The 19,159-nt window shown below is 28.6% G+C and overlaps 4 protein-coding genes across 9 annotated transcripts in view; 1 reads left to right on the top strand and 3 right to left on the bottom strand.

Moving 5' to 3' along the window:
- Positions 1-659: 659 nt before the first annotated feature.
- Positions 660-1,442, bottom strand: LOC112692983 (ATP-dependent DNA helicase pif1-like). The gene has a single exon (XM_025567832.1). The coding sequence runs from the start codon at positions 1,440-1,442 to the stop codon at positions 717-719; it is 726 nt and encodes a 241-aa protein (XP_025423617.1). The 3' UTR covers positions 660-716.
- A 5,889-nt stretch (positions 1,443-7,331) lies between these two features.
- LOC112693347 (probable protein phosphatase 2C T23F11.1) lies at positions 7,332-10,593 on the bottom strand. Of its 2 annotated transcripts, none has more exons than XM_025568356.1 (7): positions 10,475-10,593; positions 9,565-9,768; positions 8,928-9,025; positions 8,740-8,847; positions 8,436-8,661; positions 8,109-8,200; positions 7,332-7,731 (listed from the first exon to the last, which is right to left on the bottom strand). In XM_025568356.1, exons 1-7 carry the CDS (start codon positions 10,506-10,508, stop codon positions 7,474-7,476), a joined length of 1,020 nt encoding a protein of 339 aa, XP_025424141.1. In that variant the 5' UTR covers positions 10,509-10,593; the 3' UTR covers positions 7,332-7,473. The 2 variants fall into 2 exon arrangements, with proteins under 2 accessions (XP_025424141.1, XP_025424149.1); XM_025568364.1 differs by lacking the exon at positions 10,475-10,593 and adding an exon at positions 10,029-10,460 and having other exon boundaries at positions 7,474-7,731.
- Positions 10,594-10,693: 100 nt separating this feature from the next.
- LOC112693338 (eukaryotic translation initiation factor 3 subunit M-like) lies at positions 10,694-14,401 on the top strand. Its single transcript, XM_025568343.1, has 6 exons — positions 10,694-11,337; positions 12,976-13,253; positions 13,329-13,547; positions 13,601-13,866; positions 13,941-14,084; positions 14,154-14,401. Exons 1-6 carry the CDS (start codon positions 11,293-11,295, stop codon positions 14,342-14,344), a joined length of 1,143 nt encoding a protein of 380 aa, XP_025424128.1. The 5' UTR covers positions 10,694-11,292; the 3' UTR covers positions 14,345-14,401.
- Positions 14,402-14,696: 295 nt separating this feature from the next.
- Positions 14,697-19,159, bottom strand: part of LOC112693276 (rho GTPase-activating protein 26) — a 28,820-nt gene continuing 24,357 nt past the window's right edge. The window contains exons 6-22 of one of the 5 annotated variants that reach the window (XM_025568278.1): positions 19,054-19,158; positions 18,894-18,968; positions 18,741-18,810; positions 18,618-18,680; positions 18,451-18,551; positions 18,292-18,386; positions 18,142-18,223; positions 17,969-18,080; positions 17,662-17,898; positions 17,495-17,600; positions 17,268-17,427; positions 17,089-17,202; positions 16,923-17,036; positions 16,276-16,565; positions 15,835-15,897; positions 15,228-15,307; positions 14,697-15,132 (exon numbers count right to left, since the gene is read on the bottom strand). In XM_025568278.1, coding sequence (XP_025424063.1) covers positions 15,041-15,132; positions 15,228-15,307; positions 15,835-15,897; positions 16,276-16,565; positions 16,923-17,036; positions 17,089-17,202; positions 17,268-17,427; positions 17,495-17,600; positions 17,662-17,898; positions 17,969-18,080; positions 18,142-18,223; positions 18,292-18,386; positions 18,451-18,551; positions 18,618-18,680; positions 18,741-18,810; positions 18,894-18,968; positions 19,054-19,158 — 1,959 coding nt within the window. In that variant the 3' untranslated portion in view covers positions 14,697-15,040. The remainder of the gene's footprint in view (positions 15,133-15,227; positions 15,308-15,834; positions 15,898-16,275; positions 16,566-16,922; positions 17,037-17,088; positions 17,203-17,267; positions 17,428-17,494; positions 17,601-17,661; positions 17,899-17,968; positions 18,081-18,141; positions 18,224-18,291; positions 18,387-18,450; positions 18,552-18,617; positions 18,681-18,740; positions 18,811-18,893; positions 18,969-19,053; position 19,159) is intronic. The other 4 variants (XM_025568270.1, XM_025568295.1, XM_025568286.1 and 1 more) reach the window with 4 other exon arrangements.

The raw sequence follows: 19,159 nt of genomic DNA, 5'->3' as shown, positions 1-19,159 counted from the left end.
ACGATTTTGAGATTGTTAACTTTGTCATAGTTTTATTTAATGGCGAGAAATATCCTGGAAGAATTGTAAGTTTATCCGAAAAAGGCTCCGTAGTAGACTGTATGGCTGTATGGAAAAATGAATTAAGTTCTTGTGGCCACAAAGAAAAGATGCTATAGTATATAAGTGGAAAGACGTCTTAAGAAAAATCAACCTTCCTAAGATAGTTGCCAAACGGAATCAATTTTCAGTTTTTGAACTTGATGATTTTGTTCGAAATTTTATTAAATTTATGAAATTTTTTGACAATGTTTTTTTAATATTGTTTAGGTATATTCTTGACTGCTACATAACTTTGAGACTGAAGTTTGTTTTTTTAATATTATTTTATTAATTTGTTATAAATTGTTTTTTTTTTTTTTTTAATATTTATGTTTCTTTAGGAGGTTATCTAAACACTAAATAATTTTATAATATTCTGTATTCTTGAGTGATTCAAAACTTTGAGATTAATTTTATTTTTTTCACTAGCTGACCCGACAGACTTCGTCCTGTCAAAAAGATTTGTAATGTGGCAGTTTTTGTGACTACGTATTTTAAAAAATTCTCCTGAACAGAACCGTCACCCTGGTGATAGGGCGTTGTGAATAAAAAATAATTAAATAAAACATATATTAGGATTTAAAAGTAAGTAATCGCTTTATTGTTAATCATGTGAATCATAATTATTATTATTATCATTGTAGTGCTTTGTGGTATACGATGTTTTTTGTTTGATTACCTGGCGCATAGATAAACAAATCTGATGGTTTTCCAACACGGGAACAGGCAACATACAATTGACCATGTGAGAAACATGGGTTTTCTAGATTAATACCACAAACACTTAATGATTGCCCCTGGGACTTGTTTATAGTCATAGCAAAAGCAAGACGCACTGGAAACTGTAGTCGTTTAAACTCAAATGGCACATCAGTCGGAATCATTGGGATGGGCGGTATGAGAACATCTTCTCCTTTATACTTTCCTTTGAGTATAGTTGCTTCTATCACATTGTTTAGTAATTTTTTTATCGCTAACCGTGTACCGTTGCAAAGACGCGGTTGGTTGATATTTCGCAACATTATAACCACCGATCCAACCTTTAATTGAAGATTGTGAGGTGGCAATCTTGGCAAATCCAGCGGGTTTAAAAATTCCGGTGGATAGTTGACTACATCATCTTGATTAGTAGCCGAATCAACTAATTTATATATCCTCAATTCGCCTGTAATTTGTTCTTGAATTTTGAAATTTAATTCATTTACATCTATGTTTTTTGCAGCCAGTATAGATCGTTCGCTCAACCAATCATGGTTTCTGTAATTTTGAGAAACATCTGGAAACACCTTCTGAATAAGTTCATCTTTTGATCGAGTTAACTGACAAAAACTTTGAGGAAAGTTAATGCAGCCAGTCAACATGTAAATAGTTAATTTTTTTTATAAAAATAAGGTTTTTTAGCAAATAAAAGTGTGAATATTCAAGTGTCTAAAACTCCAAAATGACTTATAAAGTAGTTGATTCATATTTAAGAAAAAAAAAGTGAAATCTGGACTAATGATATCCCATTCTACGATAATCATTGGTTAATCCGCATTTTGAACTATCAAATTGACTAAATATATGTAAAATGTTATTTTACAATATTATTTAATGTAAAATAAATATTTCTACTAAAATTTCAAAAATTACAAATAAATTTCAACAGGACCATAGGCCCTTAAAATATCCAGGCCCTTGTACTCAAGGTCCATCAGTCCTCCCCCCTTGTGGGAGCCCTGCTTGTGGAAGTTCGTCCTCTGTCTTTCGGTCCTCGAACTGGATAATAGTAATAGATGTAGGGGGTTGATAGATTTTTAAATCCCTAAATCGGGTCATCATATTGAATAACCCTTTTTTTTATTTTGATATAAAAACAAAATAAGTATATAGTTTTGTAATTAAAATATTTATTGGCTAATATAAAAATGCATTATTATTGTATATAAGTTATATAATATAACCATACCTACCAATTAGATTACCATAATATAATGATATAATGTACAATATTATTCTATGTCTTATTATAATAATATTAAATGTTATTTTCTCTCGGCTTCTATTAACCGGGATAAGCTGAATGATCGGCCGGGACATCGAAACGAGTGGCAAGCCTAGTAGTATACTGAGTTTTAAAGAAATGATAAGTAATTTCTTTATCAAAACGGTTTTGAGCAAAGATTCAATACTTAAACTAATCATTTAGTAGTATATTTTACCATTTTAATTACCAGTTGGTTATTTTTTTTATCAACCAATTTAACATTTTATTTTGACGAACATTTTTTTTTTTTTAACCAAATTTATCTGTATTCAAAGTTTCATTATGATTGGATTTTTTTTAATAAAAATGTAATGTTTAAAATCGATGTAAAAACAGTAATATCCGTAAAAATCATAGATATAATCATTTACTAAACGCTTATGAAATAAATTTCAGACTAACGGTTTTTAAAATTTTTCCAGTATCGGTAAATAGGTAAGTAGGTCTCGTATATAAGTAAGGTGATATTACATTTTCAATATCAATATCAATATTGATATTCAATATCCAAAAATAAAAGTAATACGGTTATTACTTAAAGATTTTCAAAAAATAAGGTATTTTTAAAGTTCTGTATTTAAACCAAAAGCGCTTTTTTTAAATTTTATCAAGTACAAAAAAAAATATCTTTGTTATAGGGTAAAAGTTTCAAGCCACATTACCTTTAGAATTATGACTAAATAACCAAAATCTAAAATGTGAGTCGTATTTTTACTGTTTCAGTACAGTTTTTTCTTCATGCCTGAAAAAACTATTAAAATTTAAAAAAATGACTTATCTAAAGTACCACAATATGCAAATTTAAAATCTAAAAAGTTCCTAGAAAAAACTTTTGGATCAGTATTTCTATCCAAAAAAGTGCTAAAAAAATAAAATATAAACAACAGATACATATGTTATGAGAAGTATGAGAAGTACCATTACAAAACCATCAGACTTGGATAGTATTCCGAATACAATAGCCGAAATACTGTATTCAGAATACTTTTTAAGTATTTCGAATACTTTTTAAATACTTTTTTTGAAAGTATTCAACACTTATAACGAGTATTCTGAATACAGGATTTCGAATACCGTTAAATCATCTCTTTTTTAAATGATTTTTTTACTTCTCCGTCGTATCTTGTATAAGCTAATATCAGGTACCGTAAAATGGGGTGACTCCGGACAGATCTTAACGTTTTTTCATAAATTAACCTCAATATACTGTTTCTAAAATTATGAAAAAAATATACCATGTTCTTTAGGTATATTGAAACCATATAGAAGAAGAGTAATCATTAAAGTTATTAAAGTTCTCACTTTTTTAAAGTTTAATTTTGTCCGGAGGTACCCGCAAAATGGGGTGACTTCGGACACTTATTTTATTTCATTAAAAACCAATGTAAAAATGATATTGGTTGACTCCGAACAGTAGAGATATTTTTTTTAAAAAATGTGACGGATTAAACAAAAAAAAAAAACTTTACTATAAATACAACATATTTTATTAAATATTTTGAATTAACAAAAATAATTTTTTACTTTTATAAAAATATCAACTTAAAATTAAATTTTTTTCTTTTCAAACATAAACTAATAATTATCAAACAAAACTTTTATAAAATGTTATATTAGGTATTTAAATTTTTATTTCTTCAATGAAAATTAGTTGCATCAATCTTGTCAAAAATGAAATGTCCCCGTTTCATTATTTTACTGGGCACTAACTTTCGTACTACTTGCATCTTTGTGATATTACTGTTATCTTTGACTTGTGAAAAAACGAAATATGACCGAATACTCCGAACATTTCATAATCCTACTACAAGTTGACTTTCTTCGTCGGTGTTTAAAATTGGTTGTCCACCAGGCTTTTTTATCATTTTGTTTGTATTTAAATGGTCACATATTGTACTTTTTGGTATTCCGAACGCTTCAGAAGCACGTCGAATTGTTATTTTTTTGTAACAAACGGCATCAACTGCATTTTTAATTATATTATGATCGTAATTCTGATAAGAACGGCCACCTACCTTTTTCTTGTATGATTTGGGCATCGTAATTGACGTGTCCGAAGTAACCCCACGTTTTAAATTAATTTGAACAATGTAACACTTCAATGTGAGGATAAATTAACTAACAATTTGCACACATGTAAATTATTACTGACAAGTTAGCGAGTCGATTGCCGCAAACCGAAATCAAATACGTCCATTTGCTGTTATGCTACAGTTGTTATAAGTTTAATAATTTTAAAATCCAAAAATAGAACATCTTGTATTTACCTCCATAACATATGGTATGATAATATTATGTTATTAATAAATATTATATTAAATGGAAGATATAATAGATATTAACGTGGATTATCAGTTTTCAACTTTTATCAAACTTGTAATCTAAAATTATAAGAAAACTACAAAAATATGGTTTTGTCCGGAGTCACACCACTAGTCCGAAGACACCCCATTTTACGGTACCTATTTATTATTGTTGTAAACCATAAATTATAACAGTTATGTAATATAAAAATACAACAAAAAACATGTATTTAGTCTACAATTTCAAATATTTCTATTGAGTGGACATCTATTATTTTTATAGTATGAAAATTAGAAGTATTTTAAAAGGATTTGGAATACTTTTGAAGTATTCTAAATAATGTATTCGGAATACAATTTGTATAAAGTATTTTACCTAAGTCTGAAAACCATAATATCCTTCGTTTCACTCAGAATCTAAAAGTGATCATGTGATGAAACATTAGTGTTTACAGACGGGTATTCGTTACACGCACAATAAAAATATAAAATCAAAGTGAACAATTTAAATTTAGAAATATTCAAATATTTACCAAATATTTTAGTAACTGTTTAATTGTACGGGTTGCGGGTATCTATAACTATTAAGGAACATGAAAAAGATAGAAGGGCTTTAGCACCCCCGGTTTTTTAACTGAAATTGTGCCCCTGGATATAGTTGTACAGCCCGGTACTTTTCGGCAGCTACGGTTGGAAACGGAACCCAAGACCGAAACCGCAAAATATTTTATTATTTGTTTTTCGACGTATTTTTTTATTTTTTTTTTACTTTTCGCGCGCCTGTTTCACGGCCGTTCATTGTCATTCATCATTGGGACGAGCGGGAATTGCGTCAGTAGGCTCAATACAATTAATGTTAATCGCAAAATAACTAGTTATTAATACGTCTGCGTAACGCTTTTTATTCGTTATTTTTTTTTCATACAAACTAACGTAACGCGACAAAACAACACGTGTAGCTGCAACATAAGCGATCCGTATAATCATACAATATCAACAACACGACGGAGAACGGTTTACTTTGTTTTTGTATTCCGAACCGATGTTACTTTACAAATCTAAATATATCTTATTTTATAAAATTGTGCACAATTAGTCTACGTGTATACTTTTTACGTACATAATATTAAAAATTCAGTGTCAATAATATATTGTACTTAAATTGCTTAAACAATTTATGTTATCCCTTACAAAATGCTTAAAATGACCATTTATACTGTCGTGTCCCACGTACTTAGATAACAATAATACCACAATCACCCTACATTACATATGGGTATGCAAGAGTATATAATGATACATTCATATAATAAATGAACTTTTATAAATATTAAACCACATCTTTCAAATGTCATGCATCACGCAAAGTTAAGCAAGGAAATAAATAAATGATTATTGATTGTTAACCACATTCACATTTTATACGGATGTGATATAACGAGGAAACATTATTAAAATAATCACATCTGTGAGATACATTAATTACCACACATAATCACATTATACACACACACACACTCAGAATCAATAAGGAAATATCATATTTTTATTATTTTCATATACACACACACACACTTGCATATATCAGACATAAAAGGGACCAGAAAATAAGGGCAAATCAAACGAATTCTGTCTATGCGACACTGAGCACCTTCACGCTATTTAGTGTATGTCACGGTTTGGACTTAGAAATATTTTGAATAATTTTTTATAGTTTAATTTCTGGATATAGAATATTTTCAAGAGTTTAAATATTTGCACTTAGAATAATTACAACTAACTTAAATTGATTGTACTTAGAATAATTTTAACAGTTTAATAAACCAACTAATCCTAAAGAGTATTAATTATTTCATCACTATAACTACATCCAAGCGTTGACTAGATTACTAGTGACTGAAATTAACAATCAAATGGTCGGCATGCAACAATACTTACCAACTCAAATGTTGTTAACTCTCCAAAACTTGAACATTCGCTAATTGATATCTGCATTTGATGAGTTTGTTCAGAGTTACACACTATAATATGATCAAATACCAAGTCATTTCAATAATTAATCATTTTATATCATGTATAAGAATAGATTTTTCCTTTTAAAGAAATACCAATCAAAATTGATGCAATTACAAAATAAATTTAATTCAGTTGTCTTTATAACTTTAATTCATTTCAGTACCCCATACGGTCAGACAGAAATGAAATTACCTAACTTTAGATTATATCACCATTTTAACAGCTTATTTCTGTTTTTTTTTTTTTTTTTATTCTTCTTGTATATGTAATTAAGATATTTGCAAAAAAAAAAAAATATATATAGCTTAGGAGGACAATTTAATACACTACCAATCTAGGAAACCATATATTTATTTCAAATACTAGTAGTTAACTATATGACATATTTTGTAAGTTATATAATTCTTAAAACTACTAAAAATATATAATTAATTGATATTACTCAATCATTTATTAACAAATACAAGTTATACTATTATTTTATTAATATTCATTCACAAAAATTATAATATGGCCAGTCCTTTGGGTGCTAAAAACTAAACATCTGATTGTACAAATATTTTGTTTAAAATTACATAACATTTAATGCACTATTTTTCATATTAAAATATTTAAGTATAATTTTATCTCATTTTTAACTCATGCTCTAAAAATTAATATCATCCCCTAAAGCTTTGGATGGACTAGTGTGTTACATGAAAATGTTATTTACATCATTAATGTTTCAAAAATTAGGTATTAGACATTATTAGTATATAGTAGCATATTATATATATATATATAAAAAAAATTTATATAAATACAAAAATGACTTGGGATTTAATAGGGCAATAATTTATATTACTTTTTATCTACAAAGAGACAAAAATTATAAAAAGGAAAAAATGTTAAATAAAATACAATAATATTATGACACAAACAATTAAAAAATGATCCCAGTGCTATTATGTACAAAAATTTCATTATTATTAATTTATTGCCAGAAAACAAATGATGTGTGAGAACAAAATTAAAATAAATATAAATAAAACAATGCTCAAAAAAATACTAGTGTACAGTTTTGGTACTGAGTTTTGGCGAATTACTAGGGCTGTTTGATTTTCCTGGTATAGGTTTAGAACATTGTATTTGTAGTTCTTTCCAAGTTCGGTCTCCCAGGAAACAAACTATCACAACTGTCATGTTGTCACATCCAAGACCACCCATTTGACCATTAGGTGCTAAACATCTAGTCATTAAGTCTTCACATATATCTTCGGGTTCCATACCATTGCTGACACGGAATCGTACAAACTCAACAACTTCCTATAAACAATAAAAATAAGTCACAGAAATAGTTTAAATTTAAAAAATATTGGCTAAAATTATGACTAAAAAATATGTTTGAAGGACTATAAGTATAAAGAATCTAATAATTTCTGACTTCATTTAAATTACAATTATGTTTTATACATTCATCCTATTATGGTTAATTATTTCTACAAATAAATAACCTAAATTCGGTAAAAATATTTTAAACTGAGATGTCTATTGAATTATTAATTAACTTATAAATAATAAAATAGGTATAAAGATTTTAAGAATTGTAAAAAATGTAAGATTGATTTATTTAAATATAAAAACAAATAGTGCGAGGTCTAAATATTAAATAAACAACTTTTATTACTTAAAATATGTCATACCTCGTTGGTCATTACATCCCAAATTCCATCACAAGCTAATACAATAAATTCTAAGTCCTTTGAAACTGGCTTTACTTCAATATCAGGCCATGCTGTAAGTTATATGTAAATCATCAATACATTTTACTTTTATAATGAAATTATAGATGTTGTAAATTTGTTTTATAGATATTAAAGAATAAAATAATTATAATTTAAGTCATTAATTTAATATGTATATAATATGTAAATATATTTATTTAAGAATTTCAAATTTTTTTAAGTAATTGAAATAGGAGCAAAACCAAGACTTATTAATAATAATACAAATAATACAATTATTCTTACCAATAACTATTTGTTCATCTAATTTTTTTTGGTCATTTTTTTTAAATATATAATCGCCTAAAGCTCTGGATAGAGCTAAATTACCATTCACCCTGTTAAACATGACCCAACCACCAGCAGCTTCAATTCTTTTAGTTTCCAATTCATTGTTTGGTTTGTGGTCATATGATAATGGTTCTACTACACCATTCACTGATGCAATAGCTCTGGAATCCCCAACATTAGCCTAAAATGAATAGAAAAAAAAAAATAAAAAACATATGATACATAAATTGAGTAAAATATATTAATTTTTTTTACTTACACAATAAATTACTTTATCTTTTACTACAACAACAACAGCAGTAGATCCAGCAAGCTCATCTTTTAGCATTTCATCTTCAGCCATAGCAGTATCCATGTCCATAAAACCCTAGAAATTAAATACATATCAGAAATTATATTTAAGAATAAAAAAAAATAATAATAATAATATTATTATTATTATATTACTAGTTGTAATGCTTCACTAATTTTATTTTCTTCATATTCTGGTCTTTTAGTAATAAATTTATGTAAATGTTTGCCAGCATATTGCGCTATTCTTGCACCTAAAATCAAAAATTTAATTAAAATAATACATTTCCAATTTCTACCATCATTTTTATATAAATTATTCCAGAATTGTATGCATGTATAATAACTTAAAAAAAGGATGGTAAACAGTTATATTTTAAAGTCGAATTAATTAAATGTACCTAAAAAAATAATAGGACAATTTTAATTTAAAATTAATCATTGATGTATAAACGTCTTACAAATGAAGAAAATTTAATTTCTTCGTACAATGTCCTTTATCTTTAGTTATAAGTTTCAAAAAATTCTATAACTTGCGAATAATAAAAGATTTAGACATTAAATGTTTGATTGAAATAACTATGTTATAATTTCAGTATTATAGTAAAATCTTAAAACTAAAAATAAAAAAGCAAATACTAGATATTAATTGAGTATTGAAATAGATTGTTAACATGAAATGAAATACCCTTCAATGTAATAGCGTGCAATGATTACAAAGAAAACTGATCATTATAGTGTTTCAAACTATACATTTTGAGTATCTATTAATGTGTGTACTAAAACGAATTACCTCCATGACCATCGTAGACTCCAAAAAATGCAGCACTTGGATCATCAGGTAGTGCTAGAATGTGTGTATGGGAATCTTCCATGTTGATTCTCCATCCTTGCATAGAGCTGGAACCAACTTTTAAATACTGATTCTTACAGCTTTCTGTGTGTTTCGTAGTCACTGGTTCTGATAGTGTTTGACCCATGGTAGTATTATGATAAGCTACAAGACAAATATTATGCCATGTACAATGAGTGTTTATACTAAGAGAATGAATCGAATGGTCGAGTCAGAATGCAAGATACAATCATTACAAACGACTTAAGGAGAGAGCAAAATCCAACATTGTCAGATTGAATGCACTTTTAATTTTGTCATTACCGGGTATACCGGAAAACAAGTTACAAGTAAGGAAATTCGATTTTCGATGATAGCAACTCCGAGCTTATAGAAAATTATCTCTACTAAAATGACCTACTTACGGTATTTTTACGATTCAATAAAAATTACAAACGGTGCGTTTAGTCTTCCATCTCATAGCGCATGTCATTGGACTGTCATTTATTCTGGTGATCTCAGACAAATTCCTCAAAACCGATTTCGGACGAACATAGATGACACACGGGCGCCTTATATATACGTTCACACACATATATATACATATAAACACACAATATATATATATATATATATATATATAAGTATGTATCGTCTTGGTGCGCGTGTGTGAATAGTGAGTGTGATATTGTCTCAGCGAAATTACAATATAATTTTTTTTTTTCTATTTACTCGTTCAGATAGTAATATGGAAAAACGCGCAAGGTCTGATGTTAGCAACGTTACGGGGCATGGCTAATTATAATACACTACCAGCACGAAAAACGCGCAACCGGACTATTATTATTATTATTATTGTTGTTGTTATTACTATTATTATTCGTCACGGGCACGGAATAGCACATCCACACACTCCCCACCACCGAATCAAAGGTACAGGAAAACGCATATCGAGCAGCTGCTGCTGTTGCGACCGACGCGAAACTGACCGAGAACGGGTCGGTTCCGCCTCAAGCGCACCGTAATCCGAGTCCGACCGCAGACGGACAGATCTCGTCGTCGTTCTCGTGCTCTCTGCCGTACCACAACTGTCGCGTAGACGCGGTGTATGGCGGCGCAAGAGGAATCTCATCGAGGGAATAGCGTTTCCCCGTAAATGTTTTGTTTAATATTCAATTGAATTTCAACGCGAACGCGTGGTAACACCCGCACACGCATGCCATTAAAGTCTGTCGAATATTAATAATGAATAATTATTATTGTAATCTGTTGTCATCATAACCGTTTTTGGCCGATCAATCGCGTACCTTTGCTAATCCCTAGGCCGTGGGAGGGGTAGGTAGGAAACGAACGGCTGTTATTAAAAACGCGGGTCATAGGTTGTTCTATCGCGCGCGCGAGTGTTTGAGGTTAGGAAACGGATTTTGTAAACGATATGCAATCATATGAACACACCCGTCACGCGCCGCCCGCACGCTCTATTAATCGTACCATCGTCATGAGCTCGTACGTCACTCCGTCCACCGGGTCGATACTAATATAATTTTTGAACCTTTATTTTTTTTACAATCCGGTCTGGGATCAGTTAACCGAGTGGTAAAATATTAAACCCGTTTCCAGTCCGCCTTCTTTTAAATCGTATTTTCGTAATTCTCGCCTGTCTGCTCAATAATTTTTTTAACGTGCACCATGGCAGGTCCTCCGACGTTTATCGAACTTTCACGGGAAGAACAAGTAAGTTTCGACACGATTGTGTATGTTTATGTATTGTAATTATACGTACTTGGGACATCGTCCGGAGTATCAGCTCTGCAGTGATCGACACAGGTTCCACGCATAGACCTTATACTTCGTTTAATCTGATCTAAAAATCCGTACGTTCGACGACGTGCCATATAACTTTTATATCATGAAACCTGAAGATTCGAACTATGTCTCTGTTAAACGTACGGTTTCTAAGGTACGACATGTCGCGGTGACAAGAAGAAGAAGAACAACAACAAATTTTAGTTACCTCATCGCCAAACATTAAAAAACATATAAATTAATTATTTATATATCGGGATAGAGAATAATTGATGATATCAAATGTCGTTTTTTTGAATAAAATTTTTATAATTTGGATCTCCATTATTGTAAAGAAGTGTATTATTCTGAACTTCACGAATTAGAATTTCATCTTTTGACGCCTAGAATATCAGTGTTGACGCCATTATATCTACAAACCTTTCAATAGTCATGATGTGTCATGGCGACATGTCGCAAGGTACTGCTCTCAGAGCAGTAGTGTCGTCTGTTGCGACGACTCAAAGTTAGGTCGCTGTGACTTGTCGCGTCTCGCAAACCAATGAATAACATTTTTGTATAAACAGATGTTGTCAACTTGTCGCAGCGACATGTCTTACCTTAATGTATAAATGTACAAATTCGAATGCCATAGGCGATGTTTCCTAAATCTTACTAGATAGTAGTCCGGTGATCAGCAGTTCGTTAGTTAATAGTTCTATTTGTTGTCAACTTTTAATACTTGTATTTTGTTATAGGTATAGAATTGTCATCAATATTAGTTTTACAGAGTTATTTGTCGCTCCCATTATTTTATAAAAAGCTTGAATTTTATCTGCTCATTAAAAATTAATCAATGAGTTTAGTTATTAGTTATATGAAATAAGCCAAATCATAGATTAAATATACATAGATATACCATAGGTATAGGCAATGTGGAAACCAATTTCTTTAGTGTAACAATGTCTTAACAGATAGCGTAACGTCAATCAGTAATTTAAAAATTATTTTTTATAAAATAGGTGGTTTATGTTTATTTCGATTTTTAAATTTTAATTAGTGAATGCTGAATAGAGGCAATCATGAAGCATGCAGACCCATTTGATGTATTTTGTTTAAAAAAATGGAATGCAGTTATTTTTTTTTCGATATCTGTTCATTAGACAATTCAAAGTAAAAAACTTATAATAAAAATACTTTACCTTCGATATTCGATAATAAGTACGATTAAATCTCCATTACATGATCCATATTCCATATATATATCTATGTACATGCCTTTTAGCTTTCACCGAGGATTAATCGCCATTAATTGTGTTGCGATTAAAATTATATTTGTTTTATATTAATTTTATAATGGCTGCAAAAGGCAATAAATGTATGTTTTTTAATTATGGTAAAAATAAAAAAACCAATAGTTCTTTAAAACTTTTCTGTTTTCTCAAATTTATTTATACTATGTTTCAATTGGGAATGTTTCAAATTCTTTTATTGTAATAAGTGTGTTATTTTCCCATTGTATACTATATATAATTTTATCGAAATCAAAATGTCTATTCATTGTAAAATATTTTATTTTGTTCTCAGGCTTTAGAATTAAGATCATATTTGTGTAGCATTGGAGCTAGTTTACAAGAAAATGCACCAGATAATATTGAAGAAGATATGCTTGAAATTATATCTAAATGCAATGCTTGTTTGGAAACAGATTTATTAGATATTGATATTGAAAGCTTTTTGTGTTCAATTGTATCAGTAATTATTGGGATTGGCACAGTAGACGTTGAAAGCAAACTTGTAACCGAATTTAGTCAAAAATTGTCGAAATATGAAGAAGATCGTTTTAGTAATATTATACTAAAAACGTAAAAATACTATTATGTAAAAGATTATTAGTCATTATTTTGAATAATCATTTTAATTTCATCTTCTTTATTTAGTCTTTGGTTGTTATTTGGTACAGTTGATCCAAAACTACCTGCACGCTTCCAACTTTATTCTGATATTATTGATGTTGCCAAACGAAACAAGCAACTGTTATTGGTTTACAAAGGAATCGATAGTTTAAACAAATCTCTTCTGTCCATCAACCATACTAAAAAACAAAAGCAGTCTCTACTTAGACAGTTGCATAGTGCATTGATTGAAAATGGACACAGGTAATTTTCTTATATGTATAATTAATTTTAAAACTGATTCAAATATATTTTAGTGAATTGGCTGCTGAAGTTATGGTTGAACTTCTTCGTAATTACACAGCTGATGACGGTAAACAAGCTAAAGATGATGCTAAAAGATGTATTGCCTCTGCTATTGCAGATCCAACTACATTTTTATTTGAACCATTGTTGAGTTTGGCTCCTGTTATATCTCTACAATCTACTCCTTTGCATGAACTTTTAGTTATATTTGTTTCTGGAAATCTTGCTAATTATTTAGATTTTTACAAAGGCCACAAAGATTTAATCAAATCTTTAGGTAATTTATTTATCATTTGTGACTTTTCTTTCTAAATACCCTTATTTAAATAAATTTTATTATTTATTTTATAGGCTTAGATCATAATGCCAATATACATAAGATGAAGCTCTTGACGGTAATGAGTTTAGCTGAAGATAGCAGTATTTTATCATTTGAAACGATTCAACAGCAAGTACAAATAAATGCTGAACAAGTAGAACCATTTTTACTGGAACGTAAGATGCAATGAGTTGATTCTGAATAAGTATTATTTTTACTGATTACCAACCAATCTATATTTTTAGTTTTTGGAACAAAACTTGTGCGTGGCCGTATGGATCAAGCTGCAAAGAAAGTAAATATTTCAAGTACAATGTATCGTACATTCAGCAAGCAACGTTGGCAAATGTTGAGAGAATCATTCTTTAATTGGCGATCATGTCTTAGCATTATTGAAGAAGGAATGAAAACTGTTGTGTCAAATTCTCAAGCATAAGTTTAATGAAATATATGAATATACAAACTATGTTTAATAAAATTAAATTGACATTTATTTAACATTTTTTTTGGAGTAAAGAAGAAAACTTACATGGTAATAAGTCATTACTAATTACCTTTGGAAATATTGGCATTTCAGTCACAATATAACACAGATAATAATAATAATAGTAATAATAATAATACTAATAGCTGTTATGAATTATACACAAATGATATGAAGTGATAACATTTTATCACAATATAAATAAATATTAAAATTGGATAATTAAATATTGGAAAAATTATTTAATTGAAAAAAAGGTCCTATATATTTGTATATTTATATATTTAAATAAAGTATATATATATAAAATAATAATGGGCCAAATAGCTTGAGGATTTCAAATTTAAATATCTGACAATTTAAAAAAATTTGTACTCGAAATAAAATCATGATGGTATTGAGATCGTGTAAAACTTCAGTGATGTGAATGTAATGAAGTTACAAAACATATTGGTTATGGGAACTTATATGTCTTGTGTGTTCTTTGGTAACTCTGCTTTTTTAAATTATGTGCGCATTAACAAATGATCATTAGGCCCAATTATATAACAAAAAGCAATAACAAATATAATTTAAAAACAAAATTGCGCGTGCTTGTATCCTAACTAGTAAGAATACATTGAAATTGGTTAATCCAAAGTTGAACAATCACGGCAATAGTTCAACGTAGTTTTCTGGTACTAAACCGGTTTTCCCATTCAACGTGCCTTCTAACCAGCCTGGTTCACACGAAGATCGCACTAAAAATAAAAAAAATATTATAAACATAGAGCAAGAACTAATAAAACTACAGTTAATTAATGACAATATTAAAAAATAAAACAACTAGAAATACCGTTTGTTATTATTTGGTTTGGCTCAAATGACAGTTCACCATCATTTTCTCCGAGACATGCATACAAAGTACGGACTCTTCTACAAACATAAAACGAGCACAATGGTGTTGTGTAAAATTAAGAAATACAAAACAAAAGACATACTTTGGTGGAATCAAATATTTTGCATGGTTTTGCAAGTTTTGTATACAGAATTAAAAGCATTAAAAAAGAAAATTGTGAATTAATATTTGTTATGAGATTATAAAATTAAAAATGATTAAATAGTATATCCAAAGCCCCATTTACACCAAGTAATTGCAATAGATCGTTTTATAGTTTTAAATGAGATACATATCGTGTAATTAGGGATGGGCAAAATAACGTAAATATATAATGTTATATACTATACATACAAATATAATACGTACATAACTTATATTTATATAAACATTTTATGTTCAAAATGTAGTAAATCAATAAAATATTTATCTTTGTCAATTATAATAAACAATTTATAATATATCAATTATAAATTTAAGTAAATTTGCCAATCCTAATTATAACAACAGCCACCAAATAAATTAGTATTTGTTAAAGACAAAATATATACGTTGTAATGTTAACCTTAATGATAAATGCGACGGAGGACTAATGCGACCACCAACTAATGACGCCAGATATGAGCCACTTATTCCAACACCAAAAAAAAAAACAACAATATTGAAATTTTGTATTAGTGACTAAAATTAAAATGTTAGTGATATAGTACATATTATTGTATACATATATACATATATATAGGGCGAAATGTAAAGACCAAATTAAATATTCATCTGTGAATATAAGATTTTTTTTTTTTTAATAATTTCAAATTTTAGCTATTAAGTTTAAATCTATAAGAATATAAACTGAAATAAAAAATTCGAAGTATTTTGCTTTGGCAAACTAAAAAATGTATTAATCAATTATTTTGGTTATACTTTAGCAACTGCCCTATATACATGTGATAGTGTTGAAAGATTTTAACTCATGCACCCAAGCAATTGATTTCCCAGCAATACTTACACAGTATCTTGGGGCCTGTAACTCGTTGCATAATGCACGCCCATTTTAATACTTCTCTTAGTTTTCTGTGGTGCTCTGGATGGTTGCATTTGTGAGTTTTCCAAGGAAAATACTGAACAAACTGACTCATTTGAACTACTAGAGCTTGTGTTGGCTGGATTTTGAGTGTCCACATTATAGTAATAACTTTTATTTGGACTGGTCGTGTGTGTAGTGGGTTTATTATAAGCATTAAGGTTGTGGAGATTAGATTCTGATAATGCGCTTGAAGTAGATGATGTGAAACTTAGCTGAAAAGTCATTAATAAATTTACTTTGTTGTAATCGATTTTTTAAATTATTTATTTAATTTGCTGTTTTTAACTGAGTAATAAAAGCTCAAATTATATTTTTTACAATAAATTAAATTTCTAAACAAACATCAGTATTTAGTTTTAAATAATAATTGTCTTTGCGACCAAGAATTGGGTAGTAAGTAAAAAAAAAAAAAATATTTAATAGAAAATAATATCAAAACACTTATTTATAATTTGAGATATTTCAACAACAATTTTAGATGATGGAGACTATTTATTAATTTTATAGAATAAAAATGTATTCAAAAATACAAAAATTTAAAATTAATTTAGTACAAACATTTAACTTACTCTATTTGACTTTACTATTGGTATAGTGTGGGACGGAATGGTAGGAGGTATTGTACCCACATTGTGCAAACTAGTACTTATCATTGGTCCATCGTAATATGACCTTATAATTGCCTAAACAAAATTGAAATAACTAAGCGATAAGAATTAAATTTTAATAACTTACATGAGTAACTGCTGGAGCAACAGGTGAATATTTTATTTTTTGTGATGTAGTAGGTTGTTGAGGTCCTGGAGTGGGTTCATATTCAACTTCTAGGTCTGGTTCAGTTTTAAAAATCTAAATAAAACATTTTTTATTTTTTTTGTAAATTTCAGGCGTAATTTAATTATATTAAACATTACTTTTGTATAATTTTCAATTAAAATTTCAACAACAACATTACAAAATTTTATATCCATTATAGCTGCAACTGTTTCACGTTCAGGTCTCATGAGTGTTGGACCAAAGCATACGGCTATATTACTCACTGTCATGAGATTCTGTTCACTGTGAGTTACAACACTAAAATAAAAAAATTAAATTATTAATATTTATAATATACACTGAAAACTATATAAAAATGCCTTACTTGCACAAGTGCTTAACTAAGAGTTCCAACATGTTAAAATTTTGTTTAGGAATTTTGTGTAAAAGAATATGTACATCATTTATACGTCTTAATCTTAATTCTTGTTCTAAAACGAGTATATGCATTTATGACATGAAAAATATATGTGAATAAATAAAATATCTTACTGGCAGCAGATATAAAAGCATTATGGTATTTAAATGTCATTAAGGGTTCAGGCAAATTTCTTAAAAATAGCTTTAGAGCACTAGTAATTGTTTTAGTCTCCCATTCAATACAGTCATCAAGGAAGCTCAGAGAATTTAAACCATTAGTTGGTTTTCGACGATCCAATCCCATCGCCAAAAGTTTAGTTATCTTAGAACTAACACCACCAACTCGATATAGTCCCTGTTCATCTAAACCTGTACATAATAATATAAAAATATTGATCCCATGCACAATACATTATAATTTGTAGTCAATTATACATACCTCGTGATTCAACTGTTTGAATACATTTATTCACAAAATTAAAACCGGCATCATCCAAAAATATATTATTGTCGTTACTATTTAATGTTGTTACGGATGGTAAACCATATTCCTTTTAAACATAAAACATAATAATAGTAATGAATAATACAATTATTTATTAGTGACATTACTGGTTCTTTGCCATCCATTACATCCATCCATAGTTTACGATCTTCTTCCGATAATGCTTGAAATGTATATATTACTCCAGGTCTTAGAAAAATAAATATGAAAAATAAAGTATTTAAGATAATACATATAAATCTATAAGTTCAACATACCTATCGTCACTAGCAAGATCAAAACAAAATCGTTTATCTATGGAATCAGACATTCGTCGAATACATGATGAAATTATCATTTTTTCAGAAGTATTCTGAAAAAAAAAACAATAGAAAAATAAGAATTATAATTGAAAACATTGTAAGAATAAAGCTTACAAATTTTCCAATCATTTGATTAAATGTTATCATTTCAAATTCTTTAGTTTCTCTTCGATAAATACAATAATGTTTAGTCCATGTAGTTGTACTAAGTGCATCTAAAATTACAAAATAAATAATTTAAAAAAGAATTGAACAGAAGATCATAAAATCAAGTCTTATACCTCCCAATGATTTATTTTGTAACCATTTAGTTGCTTGGCCAGTGTTTTTAAATCCTGGAAGCTCTAGAATTAATAAAGAAAATAAATAAGTAAAAATATTTTAAATTGGACAAATGTTTTTACTTTTTTCAAGGAGAAATAAATATCCTTCTCTTGTAACTTTCTGATTATTGACACTAGTTTCTAAAGATTTCTATAAATACAAAACAATTATTAGCTTATATAATTATAAAAAAAATAATATTGTACATGAGTTTTAAATTAATAATATCCTACCGACTGTCTCATTTCCAACATTTTTCTCATTAAAGATTCTGTTTTGTCGCGGGTCTCATTAAAATTGTCTCTAGTCTAACATTATTGTTACACACACATACAAACATGTTAGTATATTACGTACAAATAAAATACTAAGTTTTCATTGTAATATACTTACTTTCTGTATTCTAAACTGTAATTCGCGCATATAAGGTTTAAAATCTTCATTAACTTCATGACCTTGATGATAAAAAGTCAACCAACTGAACATAAATCCTAGCATC

This window comes from Sipha flava, unplaced genomic scaffold (assembly GCF_003268045.1).
Source record: "Sipha flava isolate LNK unplaced genomic scaffold, YSA_version1 117_pilon_pilon, whole genome shotgun sequence".
Taxonomy (NCBI): domain Eukaryota; kingdom Metazoa; phylum Arthropoda; class Insecta; order Hemiptera; family Aphididae; genus Sipha; species Sipha flava.
Note: the sequence above shows the minus strand (reverse complement) of the source record. Positions and strands in the feature narration are given on the sequence as shown.

Excerpts from the sequence above, each read along its gene's own strand:
- LOC112692983 (XM_025567832.1), bottom strand. The coding sequence starts at position 1,442 with ATGTTGACTGGCTGCATTAACTTTCCTCAAAGTTTTTGTCAGTTAACT.
- LOC112693347 (XM_025568356.1), bottom strand. The coding sequence starts at position 10,508 with ATGTGCTATTCCGTGCCCGTGACGAATAATAATA. Across the intron at positions 9,026-9,564 it reads AGTCTACGATGGTCATGGAG|GTGCAAGAATAGCGCAATAT; the intron begins GTAATTCGTTTT and ends TTTTGATTTTAG. Across the intron at positions 8,201-8,435 it reads AGATGAACAAATAGTTATTG|CATGGCCTGATATTGAAGTA; the intron begins GTAAGAATAATT and ends TATAACTTACAG.
- LOC112693338 (XM_025568343.1), top strand. The coding sequence starts at position 11,293 with ATGGCAGGTCCTCCGACGTTTATCGAACTTTCACGGGAAGAACAA. Across the intron at positions 13,254-13,328 it reads AGTAATATTATACTAAAAAC|TCTTTGGTTGTTATTTGGTA; the intron begins GTAAAAATACTA and ends TTCTTTATTTAG. Across the intron at positions 14,085-14,153 it reads AGAACCATTTTTACTGGAAC|TTTTTGGAACAAAACTTGTG; the intron begins GTAAGATGCAAT and ends CTATATTTTTAG.